Consider the following 22,142-nt stretch of genomic DNA (forward strand, 5'->3'; position numbering starts at 1 on the left):
AGGCACAAAGATTTTGGAGGAGGACTTCAGTGCTGCACTCCTAAGTCTACAGACTTGGACATGACTGTCCACACTTGCATGTGTGCAAAGCTCAAGACGCACAAGCTCACTGCAGCTGATAATATACACCAGATGGTAAACACAGAGAGAGAATAAGGCCTAGACAAGCTGGTCCCCATTAGGCCATAACCCTTCAATGCACTCTGCCCCTGGGGCACACACTCAGGCAAAACTCCCCAGCAGGAAAAGTGGCCTGATTATGCTGCTTATTAGATTAGAGAGTTGTTCTAGGAACCGTGCCAGCAGGGAGTCGCTCCATAAAGACAAAAGTCAGTGCCTGCGCACACAGTGTAAATAGGAGGAGGAATACAGTCTGAGAGTGAGAGAGCAAGAGATAGAACAGACATGTAGTGAGCAGCATGATGTCAGCACGAAAGAAAAGAAACAGCGACATTATTGAAAGCTGGGAACATGAAATAGCATGTGCAATGAGAGGATACAGAGTTCGTGTTGATGTGTACTGAGTGGGAGGGAATAAAGTATGCATGTAAGCCTGTATGCACTCAAACCCTTTTCACTGTTTTATCTGAGAATAAGAAAGAGAGAAATTTGTGAGAGACAGTTCAAGTGGAGATGTACACCCAATTGGACAGTGCTTTATTGTCCTTTCATGTTTCCATATTACAGCAGACCTGTTTCCTGCATCTTTGTATTACAGCCAATTCAAGCAGCTTCCTGCAGTCCCATTAGAAATGACTCATAAAATTCTGTCAGCTGCACAGAGAAATACTGAGAGCATAGCCAGATTTATTATCATAATACAGCTAGGTAACATTCATTATGTATGTGTGCTCATTCACACACACACACACACACACACACACACACACACACACACACACACTTGAACATTTGATTACTTATTCATGTTTCTTATAGTTGACAACTGTAAAGATATAAAGAATAAGAACTGAATAAGAGTTTTTTTTGTGTGCTCGGTATGCAAAGCTTTGCTACTTGCCTGCACATGTGTAGATATGTTTAGTTCAACCAGAGAGTGCATGGACAGGACAGTGACACACAGATATTTCAAGGCCAGGTCACAGTCTCACTACACACACACACACACGTTTCTTCCTCTACACTTGTGACAATCATTGACATAATGCATTCTCTGATTACTAAAGGTGTCAGTCACTGACTTGTTCATATGACATTTATGTGTAGACTTACATTCCCCCCTCTCCAGTTAACCTACCTACTTAAGAGTAGATATCAACACACGCTCTGCACATTTAAAATGGCAACATCTATATGTAGAATTGGTGTTCCCAATAAGTCAAAATCTTGCTTTTTACATCAGAGTGGCCATTTGAATCAACAAGGGTCAGCATGAGTTAAATGTAGTCATTTGGTCCAAAAATGTATCATACACATCAACAAGTACATTAACACATATTTATATTCATACAGACAACTGACTGCACTTCGATGTACGTTTTCTGGACTTAATCGGGCCTTTTACTCTCAAACAATTTCACACACACTATGAACACTCACACTCATACTCAACTAGTCCTTCAGTAGAAAGTAGTTCCAGTAGGTAAGGTCTGTAGATTATCTAGTTAGACTGACTAAACTAGAAGTATAGTAAGATACAAATATTTTAATTTTAATTAACTATATGAGGTTAGAAAATGGAGCATCTTTCCAAGAGTAGAAGACAGATATCTCCAAACATGCCTCTAGAGGTAAGTAATTGGACCAAACATAAATCCAAGTCTCAAACCTGATACAGCCATGTGAAGAAGTGAGGGCCAGTCAATGTCCTCCCTTTCTAAAAATGTCTCACTATTTAAAATGTAAAATGGTCCTCACAAAGATAGAAATCAAAGAGTGCATATACATATACACAACCTTACTTATAAAAATAGACATGATCATGCCTTCACCTGGCCTTACTCATGCCCTCAGGACATTCACCATCTACATGCTGAGAGATCTATAGTATATATGCAGGCAGGAACAGCTGGAAGTAAACTCACAGAGGAATATTAATTTCCACTCACAATGTAGGCTTGAAGTCAATGCTCAAAGTGATTTTATTATGAGTGCAGGGTTTGTATTGAGTTTACAGGTCACCAGTCAAGATGAAGAATTAGAATATTTCTATAACCCAGAGAAAGCATATATATTGATTCAAAATGATTTGAAAGCAAACTAAAGCATTTCATTTTCCATTATATTTCAGTTGTTGGAGAAAGATGATAAAAGCAAGGGAACATTGGTGGCACAGAGGTGATGCTGCACAACTGCACATCAACAAACCGGCCACGCTGACTGATTACATTGCTGGTCAACTGACTAAATGACTGTCTAACATTTTACTATATATATTCTTATCTATATCCACTTAATACCCACTCATTAATGACCATTTAATACGTAAAAAGTGAGATTTTATCAGCATATCTATATAACCTACATAAAAATAGATTAAAAGGAAGAAAAATGTACAAAATGTGGTTAAAGGCATACGGCTATTAGGTGTTGCTTCTTGTTTTTTAACGCTTGCTTTATTGAGTGCTTAAGTAATCTGAGCTGGGAGTGAGTTCAATGCAGCCATGGCTCAATACAATACTGTGTACTGCTTTGATTGTGCTCTAGATTTAGGAACTATGTAGAGACCTGATGGCGTCTCTGGTGGAATAGGTATGTTAGAGCTGAATGTGAGTTGACTATACAAACAGAATTTTCAATACATTAATGTATCTAACAAAAACAAGGAGCAATGCTATCAGCCCCTCCTCAACTTTCAACCAGGACATGCGTGTCGTTTACATTCAGCCTTAGAGTGCATTGAAGGGCAAGACGAGCTGTTTGGTTTTAAGCCAGCTGTAGTTCTCCTAAATCATTCTTTGCAGCACCTGACCATATCAATGGGACTCCCATTTTGACGCCTTGAGTTTGTATTTTGACTGTTGCCATTTTGCATTTTTGGAGCCAGAAGTAATTATATTGCCTATACTGTGTGAATCTGGGGTTACGCAACAGTTATATTACCTAACCAACATTGTCACCATGGCAGTGACTTGTCTGTGACGGCACCCACTAAGCTTGGGCAGTAGGCTGTCGTGTTCTTATTTAACACACCTAGTATAGGCCTACTGGTTATTTTTTCTAACCATGCAGTTCTCTTGCTTTGAACTTGTTCATCTCTATCCATCATCTCTATCCATCACCACATCTTTAAACCTTTTCTTTCAATCTTGAATCAGTTGCATCTTCTTTACTTTCTCCTTTTTTTCAACACCACTATACCCTGCAATTCTTCCTCACTTCTGTCTTCTGATTCTTTCATTCATACAATAGAAAACGCCTTCCTTTTATCAGTCTGACAGAGCAGGAAGAAGAACTAGAACCATACTAGCTTGTATGGTGTTAATTACAGTAATTGTGGACACAGTGGGAATGCAGCAGTCAAGCTACATAAACTCTACCGTAATGTAAAGCAGCAGCACTAGATATACTGGATGGTTAAAACAACACTAATGTATATATTTTGCACCACTGAGGGGTTTTTGCTAGCTACATAGTTGCATTTTATTTAACAGATTATTATTTGATGCGGCACGTTATTAAATATCATACATCATCCTCTGAACTCTGATTCATTCTTTGGTCCCATGAAAGCCTCTCCAGTCAGCCTGTTAACTTCAGCATGGAGGGTTCATTCGTTCTAAACACCTGGGTAACACCAGTGGGTGGTGATTCGTAAACAATAACACTTGTCTTTGTGTTACATATAAGGATACAATGTTCAAACAGAGAAAAAACAAGCGCTCCTAGAGGCTTCAACAAAAAGCACAGTAGGAAGCCAGAATTTGTGAGATAGGTAAACAGCATTTACATATGTTTATCAAAGTATGCCCTGTGTATAACTGTAAAGATAAAAAATGGGAAATGTGGGACATTCATGGGGGAAATTATGAAATGGGAACACAGCGGGAGAGGGAATGAAAATACAGGAGAAACCAGGGGAAAATGGTGGTGTTGACAGGTCTGCTCTGTGGGCACAAGCTGATCAATTGCAGCCCTGCTGGCAACTTGCAAACAAAAAATACAGATCAATAATTTGGTTGTAATTTAAGAAATGTATGTGCTGCAGTAAAAAATGTATAACTCCTCTGTTATACATGTATACCCATTTATGCCCAAGTTTCTAAACACTGTGTTTTGTGTCTTTATTTCAATTTACCACTACTCACAACTACTGAACCAGGATGATGAAAGAAGCAATACTGAACTAAAACAGTAAAAGATGTTAAAAACCGTCTGTACCATCTGTACCATCTGTATCATCTGTACCATCTGTACCATCTGTAGAGCTGAATATTTATCTGTGGACATCAACCAGCATCTACCATAGTTTGAAGCTGAAGCCAATGAGGAAGTGCAACACCACAACATGCTGGCTCCCACTGACTTCCATTTAAAAAGCACCAACTTCTCTTTAGAAATACTAAGTCAATCATTTATTGCAACAAGTTATTGTTGTCTCAATTGCTAAATTCAGACACTCTAATAAGTTATTTGGTGGTCATTTTGGAAATTAATGCTCCGTTAACAAGATTTTGATAGTAGTTTTGACACCTTCTGTGTGGGAGCTGATCGACAGCTGTGATTGACAGTTCACATTAGTTGAAGCCATAATACTGATTATAGCCTAGACTGAAAAACATTTTGCTAACTCCTCAAGTCATACTATTGCTTCTGTGTCATCCAAAAACTATATCGATGGAATGGCAACATCATTTACTTCTGTCTATTCAGTGTAATTAGCAGTTCCCAGAATCTGGAGTTCAATTCCTACCAATTTTGTAATATTCCCAGCACCCTTTGAAGACATATTAAGACATTCCTCACTGATAAACAGCTAGAAACCTTTAAATCACAAAATTACATTGATAATAATCATATTTGCACAGATGATTGCATGATTGTGTGTTTTTTTAATGTTTACTCTTATAAGGCTCTTGGCTTTTTCAGCTCTGCTAGCACATCTGTGGTGAACATATGATTATTTCCTTGAATTTTTCCATTGGATTTTGCTTTGCATTCCAGTGAAAAACAGATCAGGCAGAGGTTAAAAAGACGTTTTTTATCAGCCCTGCCCGCGGTGTGGAAGGTTCAGCAGATACACAAAGAAGAATAATGTGGGTGGAAGAACAGCGAAGCACTGCCACCACAGCAGCACAGAGTCAGAAAGTGTCTGCACTGCATACCCAACAATTTCCTTTTTCTGACAATCCTCCTCAATGTCCTCCCCCTTGAATCATCTTTTTTCTTTCTCATTCCCCACGTCTGTCATTCTCTCGCTCTCCTTCCTCCAGACTTACAGCTTCACTACAGAGTCATTACAGCAGCTGGCCCACACAACATGGACTCAGTTACCTTTGTCTCGCTCTCTCCCTTCTCATGTGTTTTTCTTATATCTTTTAATTGAAATATGTAGTATATTTTAATGTGGAGAATTGTTATCAAAGTCTTCTGTCACCTAAACTCTCTGAACAACCTGACAGTAATACTGAGATATTCCCTATTCAAGTTTTTTAAGTGAGACTTACCTTTCTAACCAATCACAGAAAGCCAAAGTCAGGGGAGGGTGTTCACAACTGTCAATCAATATTTTCTGGCCTACTACTAACCCTGTCCAGGGCATCCAAGCTTGCATTAGCTGCTGTAAGACATCACAATGGATTACTAACTGACTAATTTGCTCCAAATATCTACATTAGTTTAATCGAAGAGCTCCGTTACTTAATGTCCCCGAGGAGAAATCAATACATTGGATCGCCAACAGAGGAAGAGGGGAGAAGAGCAAGGTAATTTGCTTTCAAGCCTCATGGTACCACTAGCCTGATGTCTAGAACTTAGCATAATGAAGCTTTAACCTTAATTTATTCAACCAAACATATACTTTATTCCCAGGTCTTGACAGAAGAAATATCTTACTCTGTTGTGTGTCGATACGGTTGGAATCAAAAATAAAAAGGCGATTCCTGAAGAAGGCAGATGGCCAAAATGTTGATCTACATCTATTAAAATCAATTAATCACAGTTATAACTGTGTAGTTTTTCCACTCTTTTTCAAATCACAAATGACCCTGAGCTTGATCTTCCTCATAGAATCTCTTCCTCCTCAGTGCATCCTACCCCAGATTTACTCCCTTCACTTGATCTTGCTCCCTGTTTCTTTCTGTCTTTCATCCCTCTCCACCTTCTGCCTCTCTAAAATCGTTCTGACCTCTAACAGCATAATCACCAAAGTGATGCCATTTAAATACAAATTTACAAACTGACACACTATAAAAGGTTAAATAATGACTTATAATATAATGATAACACATCAGTGCACAAATCAATGATGATCCATTTCAGGCCTAAATGTCTGCAGCTGCCAATTCTCGCAGATATAACTCTTTCTGCCACAGGGACTCATTTGAGATGACTGACCTTTTAGACTAAATAGTGGATGCAAACTACCATTTGGGCTTGTTAGCACGTAATTGACCGATGGGTACGGACATGAATATACAAATTAAATAATGTTCACACAAAAACCAGCTAGCCTGGGCACGCATCATCAGCGGGTGGTCGACCAGTGTTCAGCGTTGCAGGAGTGGGTGATAAAATGTCATGAAGCAATTGAACTTTAATGACAGATCACAGGCAGCAAAAGAGATGTGCTGTCACCTCTCTGCCATGCCTGATCCCACCCCCATTCTCCTCTCTCTTTCTCTCCCTGTGGGATATATTCAGAGCGCCTCACACCATAACTCGCTGACCATGAAGGATTATGACAGCACCAATACGCTACTAACACAATTATACTGTAGGCATGAAGGAAATATAGCAGAGAATGAGAGGGATGTTGACGAATAGTTGAACCCGTAGAAAAAGAATCATGGCTGCAAAAGGGGAAAGATGAAAGAGCTGTAGGGCAGAGTGCAGAGAAAGGAGAGAAACATATCACGAAACAAAGCAAAACAAAAGAATATTTTTTTCTTGTGTGCTTCCCATTTCTTACCAGCTGACAATGTTGGTTTCTTTTAGACATGGTCATGATTGTTCCCCAGCCTTAACTGAGAATATTTTGACCAAACATGAGCTTCCCTGAATCCAACCAGGTTGCTTTTATGTAAAAAACTAACCAAAACTCAACCACAGTGTCAACGGATCATAAAAACTGACAACTGAGAAAAAACTAACTCAATAATTGAATTGTTTTGAAAATCGATTCCTATTTTAATCAAATGTGCCAAAGATTTTCTGGTTCCAGCCTCTCAAATATGGGTGATTTAGAGCTTTTATGATGTCAACTTTAGCTATGGAAAACATTTATAGACCAAAGTTACTCATCAGTTACTCAAGTAAATTATCTACAGAAAAATTGATAAAGCAAATAATTGTTAGTTGCAGCCCTGTTTAAGAGTGCCTGTTGAACCTCTGGCAAGATGAAGCTTAAATATGACCTATCAAAGACAGACAGAGCTACTTAGGGCCTAACAAGGTTAACCTAGTTGTAAATTATGTTTAAAGGCCTTAATCTCCAACAAGTATCTGTGGTAAAAGATGTTATGTGTACACTACCACGGGTAAAGAACCACCCTACTTCCATTGGTTATGAGACGATGTGAAAAGGGAGGCTGGCATGTTACAAATTCAATTTTAGCAGCAGTAACAAAGATGACTCGAAGCTAATTCTCCCACAACAGATGGGGAAGGTTTGATTACAGAATTGTCTTTATTCATTATTAGGATTTCCATTCAGTGACGCCTTAGGAGCCACAACTCAAGAACAAGCAGCAAGATTTTACTGCACGGTTGACGCCACAAAACCAATCAACTGACACTGATATCAGAAGAAGTAGTCACCTCGAAAAATGGCTCCATTATGAACACTGGTGCTTATTTCACACTTTACTGGTATAGATAAGGATGGCGTAGTGCATTATGGTTCAATGAATCATTCATTCATATATGTCAAAATAACTATTAGCAGCCAACAGATATCGGATATCATTGCAACTGTCACCTCATTTGCAGAGAAAGACAAGTCTCTGGTGAAATGCCAGATCAGTCACACTCATTTCATGGCTCATTATTTCAATTATGCAGCCTTTATGTATTGATGAATAGCGTATTTGTCAGTGTGTAAGAATGTCCCTTTATCATGGTTAATAGTAACAATATAGGATGGTGACGATGCATATAGGCACCACTTTATTCCTTCTACAGCTGATTTTATGGATAAAGGCTCATCGTTGGGTCAGCTGCCAGTTTGTCCACCACATATCCGGGAGTTTACAGAGGCTTGAAGCTTGTAACGAGGGCAAATAAACCTCTGACCCTCTAGGATCAGTGTTCAGTTCAACTGCGACCGACTTTTCTTCTCACTTTTGTTTGTGTCACTAAAGAAGTGTCAACAGCCAAGATCGGGTCAAGAACAGAAGAAAAAGAGGTAAAAACGTGGAAAAAAGGTGAAATGGATAAAGGTGGAGAAGAAAGATGAGGGATAATGAAAAGAAAAAGAGAAATAAGAGAGTCTAAAGATACACACAGCCTCTGAGTTGGTGCTTCATGTCTATCCTATTAGTTAATGTGTCACTCTAACGCCAAACAAGCTGTAACAGTGAATACCCTGACCAAATACACACACACACACACACACACACATACAAAGAGCTGCCTGAGCCAATACAACCACTGCCTAACAAGATTGCACAGAGGACAGGAGGGAGAAATGAAAGGAAAAATGTAGGGGAGGACAAGAAGCCATCTGACAAATCGCTGTTAGGAAAAGAGCAAAGAGCAATAACAGAGGAACGGAGATGAAAGAAAAAAAGAGGGTTATTATTAAGGAGACGAGAAAAGAGGGAGATATGTTCAGTCAAACGATGATATGGAAGGAAAAAAGGCAGAGTTGATAAAACGTCAGGAACAAAATTAAGAGATATGAGGGTGAAATGACCTGCTACAGGTGCAGAGCTCATAACGCTGGCCTAAATAAATAACTCACTGCCACTGAATGATAAACAATCACATTTGATTGATAACAGTCCCTGCGGTGCGTGAAATCTGTAATAACCTCATCAGCGTGTTTCCCCTTAGGCATCAGAGCTCAAGGAAGGCTGACAAACGCATCATATCTGCACCATCTGTCACTAAAACACTGCTGGGCCAACTGGGAGTGATGGGACGAGGCGAGGGACGGGGAGAGGGCATATGACAGTTTTAGTTATTGACACTGGCAGCTTTAGGCAACAAGCTAATGAACCACTGGAAGAGCAAAGCCATCAGCAGGTGTTGAGCTCATAAAGTAGATTCATGTGCATATGGACGAGGTTGGAGCAGAACCTGCACACTCACACAAATATCAGCTAAAATCAATTTCCTGCCAGAATGACACACAAGTACATGGATGAGTAAACTCACAGTATGACTCTACAAAAACACACAGGAGCAACCAAATCTGTAAAGCTCAGTCCTCTTCTTCGTGTTAGCTCCCATGCTTGGTTTGTATGTAAAAAGTCTCAATATATCATTTTAGTCTTTTGTTATTGGTAGTTACATTATCATTATTATTATTATCATTATTATTATTACACATATCAGCAGTTGGCAAAAGTAAGAAAATAACAAATGTTGTCACACTAGATAAAATTTGCCAAGTCCAAAAAACTGAGAACTATATTCTTTAAATTAACTTCAAAAAACATGCAAATTTCAAAATCTAACAGTCATGCCAAGAAAACCTTAATTAGCTTTGAATCCATAAAAATGTACACCCATATACATTTCAAATTGCCTTTACATACTACAAATATAAAATATCTGATTCCCATCCACAGGTATAGAGGTATAAATTTGTGCAGTAAAGAGTCGTTTATTTGAGAGTTTAAAAGTTATTAAATAAGTAAACTCTCTGATTTTGTTATAGCCCTGAGTCAAATCCCTAAATCCCCCAATTTTGGCGATGATTTTCAACTCAGTGTGAACATCAACACTGAGCTGGGAGAGATTTGGGCACACCATTATCTAGCGAGAATCAACCAGACTTACATTATACAGGGATTACTTTTCTAAGTCTCTTGGGAATGTGTGCTGCAACATCAGACAGATACTTTCTAATCAGTGAACATGTAGTTGGATTTGAATATGACTCAACTCAGCTCCATCAATTTTTGATTGCTTATCCAGTCAGCTTGAGGTGACAGCAGGCTAAGAAAAATAGCTCAGACATCTTTTTCCTCAGCGGTGTCCTCCTGTTCCTCCTGCAAGATCCCAAATCATTCTCAGGCTGAGGACCAATGGATACAGACTAAGCCATCATGTGCTCCACCTGCAAGGTCTAAATCAGTCTTTCACACTGCTGATCCAAAGAAGACTTTGAACTACTGGTAGCATGGCTCAACTTGGGCAAATTTGGTTCAGAAGGCAAAACATCCCCAACCATGACAAGGTGAGGCTTCTTGGAGGAGCTCTCCACCCTCTCAAATCTATGAACTATTAATATATAACTCCAAGAACGGCAGCAAGCACATATTTCAGCTTGAAAATCAAAAGCAAAGACCAACAGCAACCAAGCAAGAGGTGAGTTAATCCAATCAGTTGTAGGAAGGGTTTATATTAGTAGTTCAGTGAAGAAAAGAACTGTCAATCATCTTTACAGTCTGCATGTCTGAAAATAAATCCTCCACAGTGCTGCTAGATGACAATGAGGAAGTGCAGCATGGCTTTTGCTAGGCTAGCTAACAGGTGTGACCACCAAATCAAGATGTACCCATATAAAATAGAGCCTACATTAATGTTAAAATCAGTGCCAAACATTAAGCTGAAGTGTATTTAGGAACTCAGTTGGCTCTCACCATCAAATCTCTGCATGATCATGGCACAATCACAAGTTACAGTGTTGCACCAAATTGAAGCTGGAGATCAAAAGGTTTTTAGTCACTTCTTAAACTGAAACAATTATAGATATACAGATTAGTTACAACAAAATGCTAAACATTTGCTGGTTTCAGCTACTAAAATCTGAGGATTTGCTGTTTCATAGTGTTATAAAGCTGATGTCTTTGAGTTTTGCACTGCTGGACAGACAAACAAGCAAAATGAAGACATCACTGGCAAATTCTGATGGACATTTTTCACATTTTTCTGACATTCGCTAGAGTAAATAACTAGTGGCCTAATTAAAAAAATTGATGGATTAATCAATATTGAGACAAGTTAATTGTCCCTGGTATACCAGCTCAGAGCCCAAATGCAATCACATGCGTATTATTCACTGTGCTGCTGTAATGTGTTGCACAGATCCACTGAGACATTTCCATGAGCTTCAACAAGCTGCATTAACTTGAGGCTGTAAAATGGAAAACAATATTAATCTTGTGCTGATGGGTAAAAACAGTCTGCGACTTGTAATTTACTTCAATTTTGTTTTGTCTAGATTGTCTGACGTGGCTGGAGCGGCTTCAGCTGCCATGTCTGAGACATGAAAGACATGATCAAAAATAATAAAACTAAACAGAATCAGCATCTGACCGATTATTTCTGTCAACCCCCGAACTGAAGCTAATGAAGAAGTGTTATGTCTCTGTCTCTCTCAGTTGCACAACTGCATCTTTCCAGCACAGTGAGAGACAGCATGGCAGGCAGCAAGACACGCCTCTCTAACCACACACACTCACTCACTCACACACACACACACACACACACACACACACACACTTGGCAGGGCTGGGTTGTCTCCCTCAAGGCCAATTCATAGCTAGATCTTCACTAAAAACTGAGGAGCTGTAAATTGTTTCCTCTCTCTCCTCAACTTAACTGCCAATTACCCAGATCTAAGAATAGACACTTTACCAACTGATATAAGGTATATAAATATGAGAATATTGAGGCTGTCAGGTCAAATTTTTATGAATAGAGGAGGTGTGGAGATTGTTGGTGCGCAACCTTCTCCAAAATCTGTTATGACACAATGAACTCCGGTTTCTCTCTTACATACATGCACAGAAACTTACAATAAGTGCAACACAATGACTGGTAACGGACAAAACAGTGTGCTGGGTGTGGATCGTTAGAAGATTTTTTTTTTATTTTTTTTGATTAGACCTCCTGTGACGCGCAGAGGGCGGACATTTAACAGGTGAAATGGGCGAGCTGGGACCAATTTCCCACTCTAGTCACATACCCATAATTGGCCAGATCGATGAAACACACACACACACACACACACACACACACACACACACACACACAATAATTCAATCCACTGGTCGTACATTTCCTCATATGCAACATTTAACCTCTCCCTTTCAGGATAACTGTACACATTTGGATACCACATAAATACGGTAGAATTTAACACTGACTGAACAATAAATGAATGACACTATCGAGGTTAAATACTAGAAAGCACAAAATGTCTTAACTATAAACTCCCTTCAGTACAACACACATCTTCTGAAATCCTATAAATTGATGGAGGAATAAGCAGCAAGATTAAGTGTGTTTTTGGTGGGAGATTTAGGGAAAAACGTGACTTTCACTTTGATTTAAAAACTGAAATCACTTCATCCGACCTGCGCTTTATCTTGCGTTTGATACAAACAGTAAACCTTAGTAGCTATGAGCGTCTGTTACCCAAAATAAAACATATAATTTCAGGCTCCACCAGACGCCCAGAGAGTCACAACTGTTGCTCACTGAGCGCAGCCGGAGCTGTAGCGCTGCGCTCTCCGACACCACTTTCACACCATCTAAAAAAAGCCAATCTAAAAGCCATTTATCTCCAGAGCAGGTGGATGCTGACCATTTTAAAGAATCACACAGTAACTTACATGTCTAAGTTCTTGCATGCGGTCTTTCATGGTGCGTTATTTCGCCGCTGGATCACTCTTATTCCGATAGTTGACGTTTTTCTTATGGATGTGTTTGATGATGGAGAGAGGAGGGGCGGAGACCGACAGGATGATGGGAGAACAACCGAGGCGAAGATGTGCGTCTGGCGGCTATAGAGGCGGTGATATCCCCCCCCACCTTCCCCTCCTCGGTTTGATGCTGGGTGGTGGGATCACTTCACAGAGCCGGGTGACGCGCACAAAAGGTGAGGCGAGGCCTTCCGCCGTTAACCCATTACACTCCCGCAACTTCCTCCTCAATCCGCACTAATTGCCCCTTTATAAAAAAATAAATAAAAAGTACTCTGCCCTCCAGGTGTCTGTTTTTGCTCCGTTAACGTCAGTCTGGCAGCATGTAGCTCACTTTCACGGAGAAATGACCACCACAGAGAGGCTGGCTGAGTGGTGAAATTGTGTTGAATTTGATTATCGATTGGACACGTTCATAGATAACGCCCAGGTGGATTACACTGTGCCAAAGCGCACAGCGACCTCTGTCGGCCACATGATGCGCAAAGATAGCGTTAGAAATCTTCAGCATGAATTGGACTTTTTTGACATTGTGTAAAGGCTTTGCATAAGAAAATATATCCTATTAATCCATTTGTTGTTGTTTTTTGGTGAGATATTTTCATACACCCCTTTTGTCTTATTTTACCAGCAAATTCCCATTTTTAAACTATACACAAAACTAAAGATTAATGTAAAATTCCCTCTTAATAGCATAAACCACCACGTATTATTTACATTTACTCTCATTTTTAATTTAATTCACTTACATTTCCTCCTGAGGTCCAAACAAACTGACTCTCCCAGTTTGTAATCCTTATAAACTGAATGAAGTTTTCTCATACACATCTGCATATGTAATGAATGTGTTACTCCATCTTGAGATTGAGACATAAGATTGTGACACTGTGAAGTTTTGGCATTTTTTTCTATATTCTGAAAAATTAAACAGCAAATACAATGAAGGTTTCTATTTTTGTTTAATTTCGATTGTTAAAATATTGCAGGTAATACAATAAACAGCTGGTTCTGTGACACCATTGTTGCCAAGTCTGTCTCCACTGTGTCCTTTCACAGCAGTGCGCAGTACAGATGTCTGTCCATGCATTTGGTTCCTTCCATCCTCACCGCCATATGTCAGAGAAATTGCCAAACACTCGACCAGATATAAAAACGATTGGCCATAATAGTATTTTGCTCTTGCGTCTCATCCACTTGAATTAAAGAGCTGAAACATTAATTGAGTCCAAACACTGTGCAGCTCCAGAGGTGATTGTGTGCGTGTAGGGGGGGTGGGGGGGGTGGTGAGTACAGACAAGAGCTAATCAAGGCACAGCTGCATGAGTCAGAGCTAGAAATGAGGTCTTCTCTGACGTCCGGTGTATTTTGTGTCGGCTCGAACCTCCCTGTAGGACCACAAAACACACAGCAGAGAGAGAAGAGCTGTCAGCAAACGTTACACACACACAACCCTAAAAATAAAAGATAGTCATGTAACATACCTCCCCTGTCTCCTCCTCCTCTCCTTTTTCTCCAGGATCCAATCTCGTCCTTTCTTCAACGATTTCCCCTTCATGTTTTTGAAACGGCATCTTCACAAAGACAAAGTGCGGCTTATTTAAAATGCACCACATCCAAATCTGTGCCTACATGTGAAAGTCTCTTGTGTTAGAAGGAGAAGAGACATACACATTATTATTTATGTCAAAGGGAGGAAAACCCATCTGAGAGGGTTTCACATCAGGCAGGACGACAACCTTTAGTAAGATTTCTCTCGGTCTTTTGGCTTCATCAATCCAGGTATGACTGAACCTGTACGTATGAATGCCAAGACCTGTTTCCTATCCTAACAGCTGGCAATAAACAGGAATGTTTTTATGGCGGTTTAAATATAAATCTATAGTATGACCTAATATACATTTTACAGCCTATTAACATGCAATTATTCAGTAAAGGTCATAGACAATGCTGACATAGACAGCAGTAGTGTGTTTGTGAGCATAACTTATCCATTTGCAACCAAAAAACTACTAAAAACATTATTGTCAATTCTTCCATTTCAGTAGGAAAATAAATAACCACTGTGCCAAAATCTGTAGTAAACACATTAACAAACTAAAAATAAATAAATAAATATCTTAATATGTTTCATTTGATGCACACAGGGCCCCAGGCTGCATCTAATCACATCACATCTCTCTCCAGATAATATAAACCAACAAATTAATCTCTATAATTTCTGGTTATTTGAACTAACTGTGCTTCAAACTGTGTGTGAACAGTTTCATTAAACGATCACAATCAGTCTGGTATCACATCCATATAAACACAACCAGTGTTTATCTCTATCTTTACCTTTGTCCTGAGTACTGAACCTGGTTTGAAACACCTCTGTCTGATGTTTCTGATCCCAAACCCTGAAATGAAGAAAAAAAAGATCACAGCAACCATAAAGTGACTAATAGGACAGGTAATATGTACAGCTAATGGCTTTGTTTCTTACTTTGGGAAGGACTCCGGATATTCCAGCAAACAAACACAGGAAGAACCTGTAAAAACCAAACAAAAAAGAAAAAAGAAAAGAGAGAGAGAGGGGGTAGAGAGAGAGAGAGAGAGAGAGAGAGAGAGAGAGAGAGTAAATCATTCTAATGTGTGACAATTTATCACAAGGCTAATGTACCAAACAGTTGAGTCAATATTAATGTCATCCTGTTCTAATTAGCCCTGTGTTGCGAGTACACTGCTACTAATTTCACAGGCTGTTAAGAAGCAATCAATTGCAGACGGCTGCAGCTGAACATATGAGAATGAAAGCGCCGCTTCAGAGAGGAACTGACTTTTTAGCCTTGCTGCTGTTGGGGTAATCCACCACCATCCCTCCACTGAAGCCCGCCCTCATGGCCTGCGACGTGATCAGCTCAAGCTTTAGAGAGGGAAAGAGGAAGACTGGAAGTGAGTGAAGGAATTCTGACCTCAGATTGTAAACACATCAACACACAACCATCATAAAACAAAGAATGACACCATTTTTTCCCCCCTACCTGTTCTGAGTTCTCTGGATAAAGCTGAAAAACGGCACGTGCGCCTCTTGACTGAAAGACAAAGAGCGAGGTGACGTGAGTAAAGGTCTTCATTGTAAAATGTGGAATCTGGATATTTTTAATTATATCAACATGATTAATAAAAGCTCACCAGAGAAGAGTAAAGGGTAGTAAAGAAGGTGTAGAGTCTCTTGGGAGGACTGTGTGACCTCTTGTCAGCATTGCAGAGCCACTGCAGGGCAGAGATACTGACGAGCAATAAAACATAAGATCAATGGAAAAACTCAGAAATGACTGCAGTGATTGTTTTTTGGGTTTTTTTTTAAACATTAGTTGGCTATGTTCTTCACCTGATGCAACCGTCAAAGGTGCCCGGTCGGAAAGGCATCCCCTGCCCCATGTCACCCACTAAAAGGTCTCCCTCTACTTCTCTGTCCAGTGCAACATCTGTCACAGAAAAGGCATTTGATCACTGTCTCAGCAATTTACTCACATCACCTTCACAAATAAATGTGCAATCAAACAAACAAATCCAAAATATATATAAGAAATAATAGTAATAATGTCACTCTCCAATTTGATCAGTGGGTATTATTCCAAACTATCGTCAAACTGATGTTGTTTTGTATACTTGTGATTTTTAGTCATCTATAAGTAACACAACTGATCTCTGGACTCTGGATAAGGAAAGAACCTCAGACAAGTCTCATCAAGTGCCCTGAGTGTTATCTTTAAAAAAAAAAGCACAATAAAGTTGGTTTAACATCTGGATTAAACTATGTGGGAAACACTCTTCTAGCACAATATTTTAAGGTAACTATGAATGTTTTCACACAATATCAATAATCTCACATGATATCCTGAGTAATAGCACAATATTGATATTAAATTGCTACATCATCCAGCTCTACTTTCTTCTATAGGTGCAACAATGTCACTAACCCAGCATCGCAGTGCTGATGTCGACTCCGACCCAGTAGTGTCCTTCCTCTGACAGATAGTCTCCACTGAGCCCTGAACCACACCTGAGAGACAAATGACAGTAAATGAGTTCTTCACATCACAAACACACATGATCATTATTCTGGATCTGACAAGTTTATACAGTTATATTAAAACTTCTCAAACACTGTCACACTCTTTAATAGACACCGGCTATGATGACAGTAATTCACCACAGAAACATTCAACTTCATACTCTTTCTGTAATGTTGTCACCTTGGTTTACCAGTATGTTTATCCTTGTGTTGATTTAGCAAAACGTTTGTACAGGAAGAAGTTGATTTTGCAGCTATAATTAAGATTCAGAATGCATGTTTCTTTTTCTAATGTAAAATGCATTCTAAACTTCCCTTCCCAACTTCCCACCCTTTATGAGAATACAGCATGTACATCTTAATGTGACTCTGATCAGGTTCAAACATTTCTCTTAGCATGGATATTTCATCCTAATTTTGCATTAATCAGGTTGATAGTGGAATACCGAACTTGATGTAAACATAAGACTTTGTCACATGCTCACCCCACATCCAGCAGGTAGCACGGCTGTCCCTCTGGCAGGCTCAAAAGCTCTACGGCTCTCTCCGACATCTGAGTCTGAATCTCAATCATACGAGTGCTGTGAAGCAACACAACACACAGACAGTTCCACATGTGACTTTTGAGAATAGAAACATGATGCCATGATGCCACTAAATCCTACACCTTGGTCCTGGGGCAAAATAAACATTGTAAGCCGTCACAGAAAGTGAAATTCAACATCATTTAAAATCCAGACTCACTTCTGGGAGTATTTCTTGGCCTCCTCTTCATTGTAGAACTGTGGAGAAGAAAGAATATCACATTATCAGAAGAATATCACCTCAAGAAAACGGTTCTTGACACCAGCTGACAGCTCATTCCCAGCTGATTCTTTATACTCCACTACATTTTTTTGACAGCTTAAGTTAATTTTTCAGATTTTTCATTTGACACATCTTACAAAAAGCAGTGTGTAGTCAGGTCACATTTCAGATGTCTATGAGTTGTTAACAGCTGCACCAAATAGTGATTTTTCCCTCTAAACTTCTCACATAAATATTCAAACGATCCAATATTTCACCAAAAATCAAAGATTGTAGAAAAAGCGCAAAAGCTGGAAACATATTTATGTATCAGAACTCTTCATTTTTCTCCCATGAATCATCTCACTACCCCTCACATGTATCTGGTGACCCTTGGGAAGGGCCTGACCCCTAGGTTGGGAACCATTGGACTACAGCTCCACCTCAAGCAATCTAATGATGTCATATATAATAATATATCAGTCAGGGGGACCAAACCACTGCTAAATCCACAGCTGTAGCCCTATTTGTGCCCCCTGTGTATTATCATTATGTGCCACTAGTAGTAGAAGTACTCAGATCCTTAAGTTAAATTACCAACACAATAATGTAAAACATATTTCATTACAAGTAAATAGTCCTTCATGAACAATCTGAAGTAAAAGGACAACAGTATCAGCAGCAAAATACACTTAGATTATTTAAGATAAAGTAGTCGTTTCATCTTTCTGGCTGACTTTGGTTAATTCTTTGGGTTAATGTTACATTAGACACTGTTAGCATAGCAGCTACAAACAGGACTAAACCGAGTCACTGACCACATCTGGAGGAGCCGAGTGCTCCGGCCGTCTGCAGCTGGATGCCATGCTTTCCCTTGTGTTTGTGTGCTGGTTTCTGTAGATTTAAAGATGAAATCAGTCCAGTAAAAAGCTTAAATGTTATGGTAGTAAACCACATGTGAAACACAGCTTCTTCTCCCTCTTTTATTGTTTATTGGTAAACAGCTTTTAGGTGCAATACCGCCATCTTCTGGACTGGAGTAGGCTATAACTCAGAACCATATATTCTACAATACTACTAAATTAACCTTTAACAAAGCTTCCCCCCAACTTTATAATACATAAAAGAAACGGTAGTAGTAGTAGTAGTAGTAGTTTCTATTACTTTATTGAAAAAAAAGTTAAACAAAACAAATGTAATGTACAAGACCAAAAAGAGGGAACAAAGTGTCAGGGGGCTGAAATTATGACATAATAACATAACTAATAAAACAATTATATATAACCCCCCCAAAAAAAGATTGTGCAAGAAGTTTTTTCCATTCAATAAAAACAAAACAACACAAAAGGTCAGTCAAGAATCAAGATACAGAGGTATTCATACAGGTAGAGGGCTTTTTTCATTTTACATTTTACATACTTTTCATCAAATGTTATGTTATTTAGATATGCATCAAATATAGGAGTAGTTGTTTGTTTGTTTTAAAACACAACATTTGTGTATAAAATATTTTTGCTAAAATAATTTAATCCTTAATCATCCGACTGGAGACCAAATTTTATATGTGCTGCAATCAAAGTATTTTGAACATTTTAGTTATTATCCAATATTTAAAAGTCTCCCAAAAGGTCCTGATAATCTACAAGAAAAAAAAAAGTTCTATTGTTTTAATGTCTGAGCTGCAAAAAGTAAAGATATTTAAATCTAGATGAAACCTTTGGTGTAAGAAGTCATTACACAGGTCAATCTCCTTCATCATTTTAAAATGAACTTTAGAAAGGAGAGATAGCTGCTTCTTATCTTATATATATATTATAAACGAGTTCCTTCATATAGAACTTTTCTTTCTTTCATAACATCCACTGTGGTATGTCCAGGGTATGTCACAGGAGATTACGTAACTGTGTATGGTCAATGTTTCTGCTCAATGATTGGTCAGCTGTGATAAGTACTTCCTGTAAACAATGGCTCTGATTGGTTCTCCGCTGTGTGACGCCACCGGATACTGTAGCTATTTTCCGGCTAGCCTGCTCACCGGGTCTGCGCTGGGTAAGATGGCAGAGGTCGGCCAGAGGCTGGGCAGCGGGGTTTACCGGCTGACAGCTCTCAGAAACAGCCAGAGCCAAAGTCCCGGATCCCTACTGGTCACCTGCACCGTGACTGACAGCCGGGTAAAAGAGGAGTCTGCTCCCGATGATCACCCGGAGTCAAAAAGAGCAACACTACGCAAATCAGAGAAACTTTACAGAGTGACAAAAGGTAAAGGTGGACAGCTAAATGGGACTTCCGGCTCTTTGGACCCGGATTGCCCTCGTTATATTGGATTTGTTCAAACCAGAGGGAGCTTGCAGGACTATAAGGCTACTCTGTACCTCTCATCAACAAGACTGCCTCCTCTCCTGCAGGACACCCTACTGCCTGTCAGGATGACACCATGGACCAGAGGAGCTGTCTCCATCCACCCTGATGCCTTCAGGTCCCCTCAGCAGCTCCGAGCTTTCTGCACGGTCGTCTTCATCCTGGCAGAGCAGGGATCAGAGCAGACCAGATGTGGACTGAGGCGTCTGAAACTACATCCTGGTACTCTGCCCTCATCCACAACAGTGAGAGGCTACAGCTGGAGGTCTGGCAGCTCAGGAGATGGTCTTCTGCTGTACAAAAGCAGGACGGCCTATTATGACATCCTCAAAGTGACCCCCAACGCCACCCAGTCCCAGATCAAGACCGCCTACTACAAGCAGTCCTTCATCTACCACCCTGACAAGAACCCAGGGAACAAAGAGGCCACACAATGCTTCTCTGAGATCAGCGAAGCCTACACGGTCCTGGGCAACATCAGCCTGAGGAGGAAGTACGACCGGGGCATCCTGAGCCAGTCAGACGTCCAAAATGCAGGCAGGCCCTCCTCAAAAGAGGCCTCAAGTAAATCCTCAGGATCTCCACAGCAGCAGCAGCAACATCATCAACAGAGGTCCAGGAGGTTCTCCCAAGCTGGGGGAAAGACCATGTTTGATTTTGATGCCTTTTATCAGGCTCACTACGGGGAGCAGCTGCAGAGAGAGAGGGACATGAAAGCCAGGAAGCAGCGCATGCAGGAGCAGCAGAAGGAAAAATACAAAAAGTGGGCGGACGGTAAACTACTGGAGATGACTGTGATGGTGATGCTGGTCACTGGAGGGCTGCTTTTAGTTAATATCACCAAGTCCTGAAATAGAAGCAGCAGCAGCAACCGGACGCTTTCCCCTTCTGGGGTTACATGTCAGGACTCCCAGAAGGGGAAGGAGGTGGTAGGGGTGCTACCTCGGACTGTTTTTGCAAGTGTTTGCACAGTTTCTGACAGTTGAAGGTGATGACTATTTTTAGTGTGGTGCAGGTATAAATATAACGCCTGCTTACTGAGTTCCATGCCATAGATAGCTTATCTTTCATTAAAACAATCCACACACATGGCAACTGTATTAAATGAGCAACTGAACACAAAATGTATTTGTGTATATACACACCAACACTTACCTGGAAATGAATGCTGGATCTAAAACAGTCATTTAAAGTAGAAACTGGAAATGTGGGATTATTTATTGCTGTAAAGTTTTGAACATGTTGCTCTTCCAAAGATCTCAAAAGCACCTGATGTAAGAAATGTTTCACAGTTGAAGGCTGGCTAACATTTTCAGCTAAAATAAATAATAGATGAGTCCCTTGACAGAAAATGAATAAGCAGCTATTTTGGTAATTTTTCATAATTGAATTGGCTCTAGCGTCTAAGTTGTGATGATTAACACCTTCTCTTTGCTTCATGTGATAGCAAACTGAATATTTTGAGGTTTTAGACTGTTTGTTGAGCAAAAGATGATATCTGAAGTCATCAACTTGGGACTTTAGAAAACTGTAATGGGCATTAACCAAACAATTGAGATCAGTTGAGAAAATAATCAGAAGATGAATCAATAATGAAAACCTAATCAAATTAGTTGCAGCCTTAAACATTTCATTCATTATAAAACTGTTTTAAAGACTTATACTTGAATGTTCATGCCAGTGTCAGAAGTGTGAAGCTTTATGTGTTTTCAGATGTAACCAAACCTGAAACATTGTGTACATTGGAGGTTCAGTCTTTGTACACCAACAGTTTGTCATTTCTAAAGATGTACTGTGACCATCCAAAGACTGTAAGTGGAAAAACGGATGGAACAAATGTAATTATTAATGCTGAACTATGCACAATTCCTCCTCCTTTAACTACACACTGGCTCTGTAATGTAGAACATGACTTTGAAGTGTAGAGTTATAATTTATTAGAA

At 39.7% G+C, this 22,142-nt stretch overlaps 3 protein-coding genes across 5 annotated transcripts in view; 1 reads left to right on the plus strand and 2 right to left on the minus strand.

Annotated features, from left to right (window-relative positions):
• Nucleotides 1–13,366, minus strand: part of stx1a (syntaxin 1A (brain)) — a 52,730-nt gene extending 39,364 nt beyond the window's left edge. Inside the window, exon 1 of one of the 3 annotated variants that reach the window (XM_053320743.1) lies at nucleotides 12,909–13,363. In XM_053320743.1, the coding sequence (XP_053176718.1) occupies nucleotides 12,909–12,938 (30 nt within the window). In that variant the 5' untranslated portion in view covers nucleotides 12,939–13,363. Of the gene's footprint in view, nucleotides 1–12,908 lie in introns of all 3 variants that reach the window. The other 2 variants (XM_053320742.1, XM_053320741.1) reach the window with 2 other exon arrangements.
• Nucleotides 13,367–13,946: 580 nt separating this feature from the next.
• bud23 (BUD23 rRNA methyltransferase and ribosome maturation factor) lies at nucleotides 13,947–18,816 on the minus strand. The gene is made up of 12 exons (XM_053320748.1): nucleotides 18,660–18,816; nucleotides 17,800–17,837; nucleotides 17,541–17,636; nucleotides 16,961–17,043; nucleotides 16,369–16,465; nucleotides 16,170–16,266; nucleotides 16,019–16,069; nucleotides 15,815–15,900; nucleotides 15,481–15,526; nucleotides 15,333–15,394; nucleotides 14,480–14,569; nucleotides 13,947–14,383 (listed from the first exon to the last, which is right to left on the minus strand). Exons 1-12 carry the CDS (start codon nucleotides 18,705–18,707, stop codon nucleotides 14,329–14,331), a joined length of 849 nt encoding a protein of 282 aa, XP_053176723.1. The 5' UTR covers nucleotides 18,708–18,816; the 3' UTR covers nucleotides 13,947–14,328.
• Nucleotides 18,817–19,805: 989 nt separating this feature from the next.
• On the plus strand, nucleotides 19,806–21,272 carry dnajc30b (DnaJ (Hsp40) homolog, subfamily C, member 30b). Its single transcript, XM_053320238.1, has one exon. It carries the CDS (start codon nucleotides 19,806–19,808, stop codon nucleotides 21,048–21,050), a length of 1,245 nt encoding a protein of 414 aa, XP_053176213.1. The 3' UTR covers nucleotides 21,051–21,272.
• The last annotated feature ends 870 nt before the right edge of the window (nucleotides 21,273–22,142 follow it).

The sequence above is a fragment of the Scomber japonicus genome, chromosome 6 (genome assembly GCF_027409825.1).
Source record: "Scomber japonicus isolate fScoJap1 chromosome 6, fScoJap1.pri, whole genome shotgun sequence".
NCBI classification, from domain to species: Eukaryota; Metazoa; Chordata; class Actinopteri; order Scombriformes; family Scombridae; genus Scomber; species Scomber japonicus.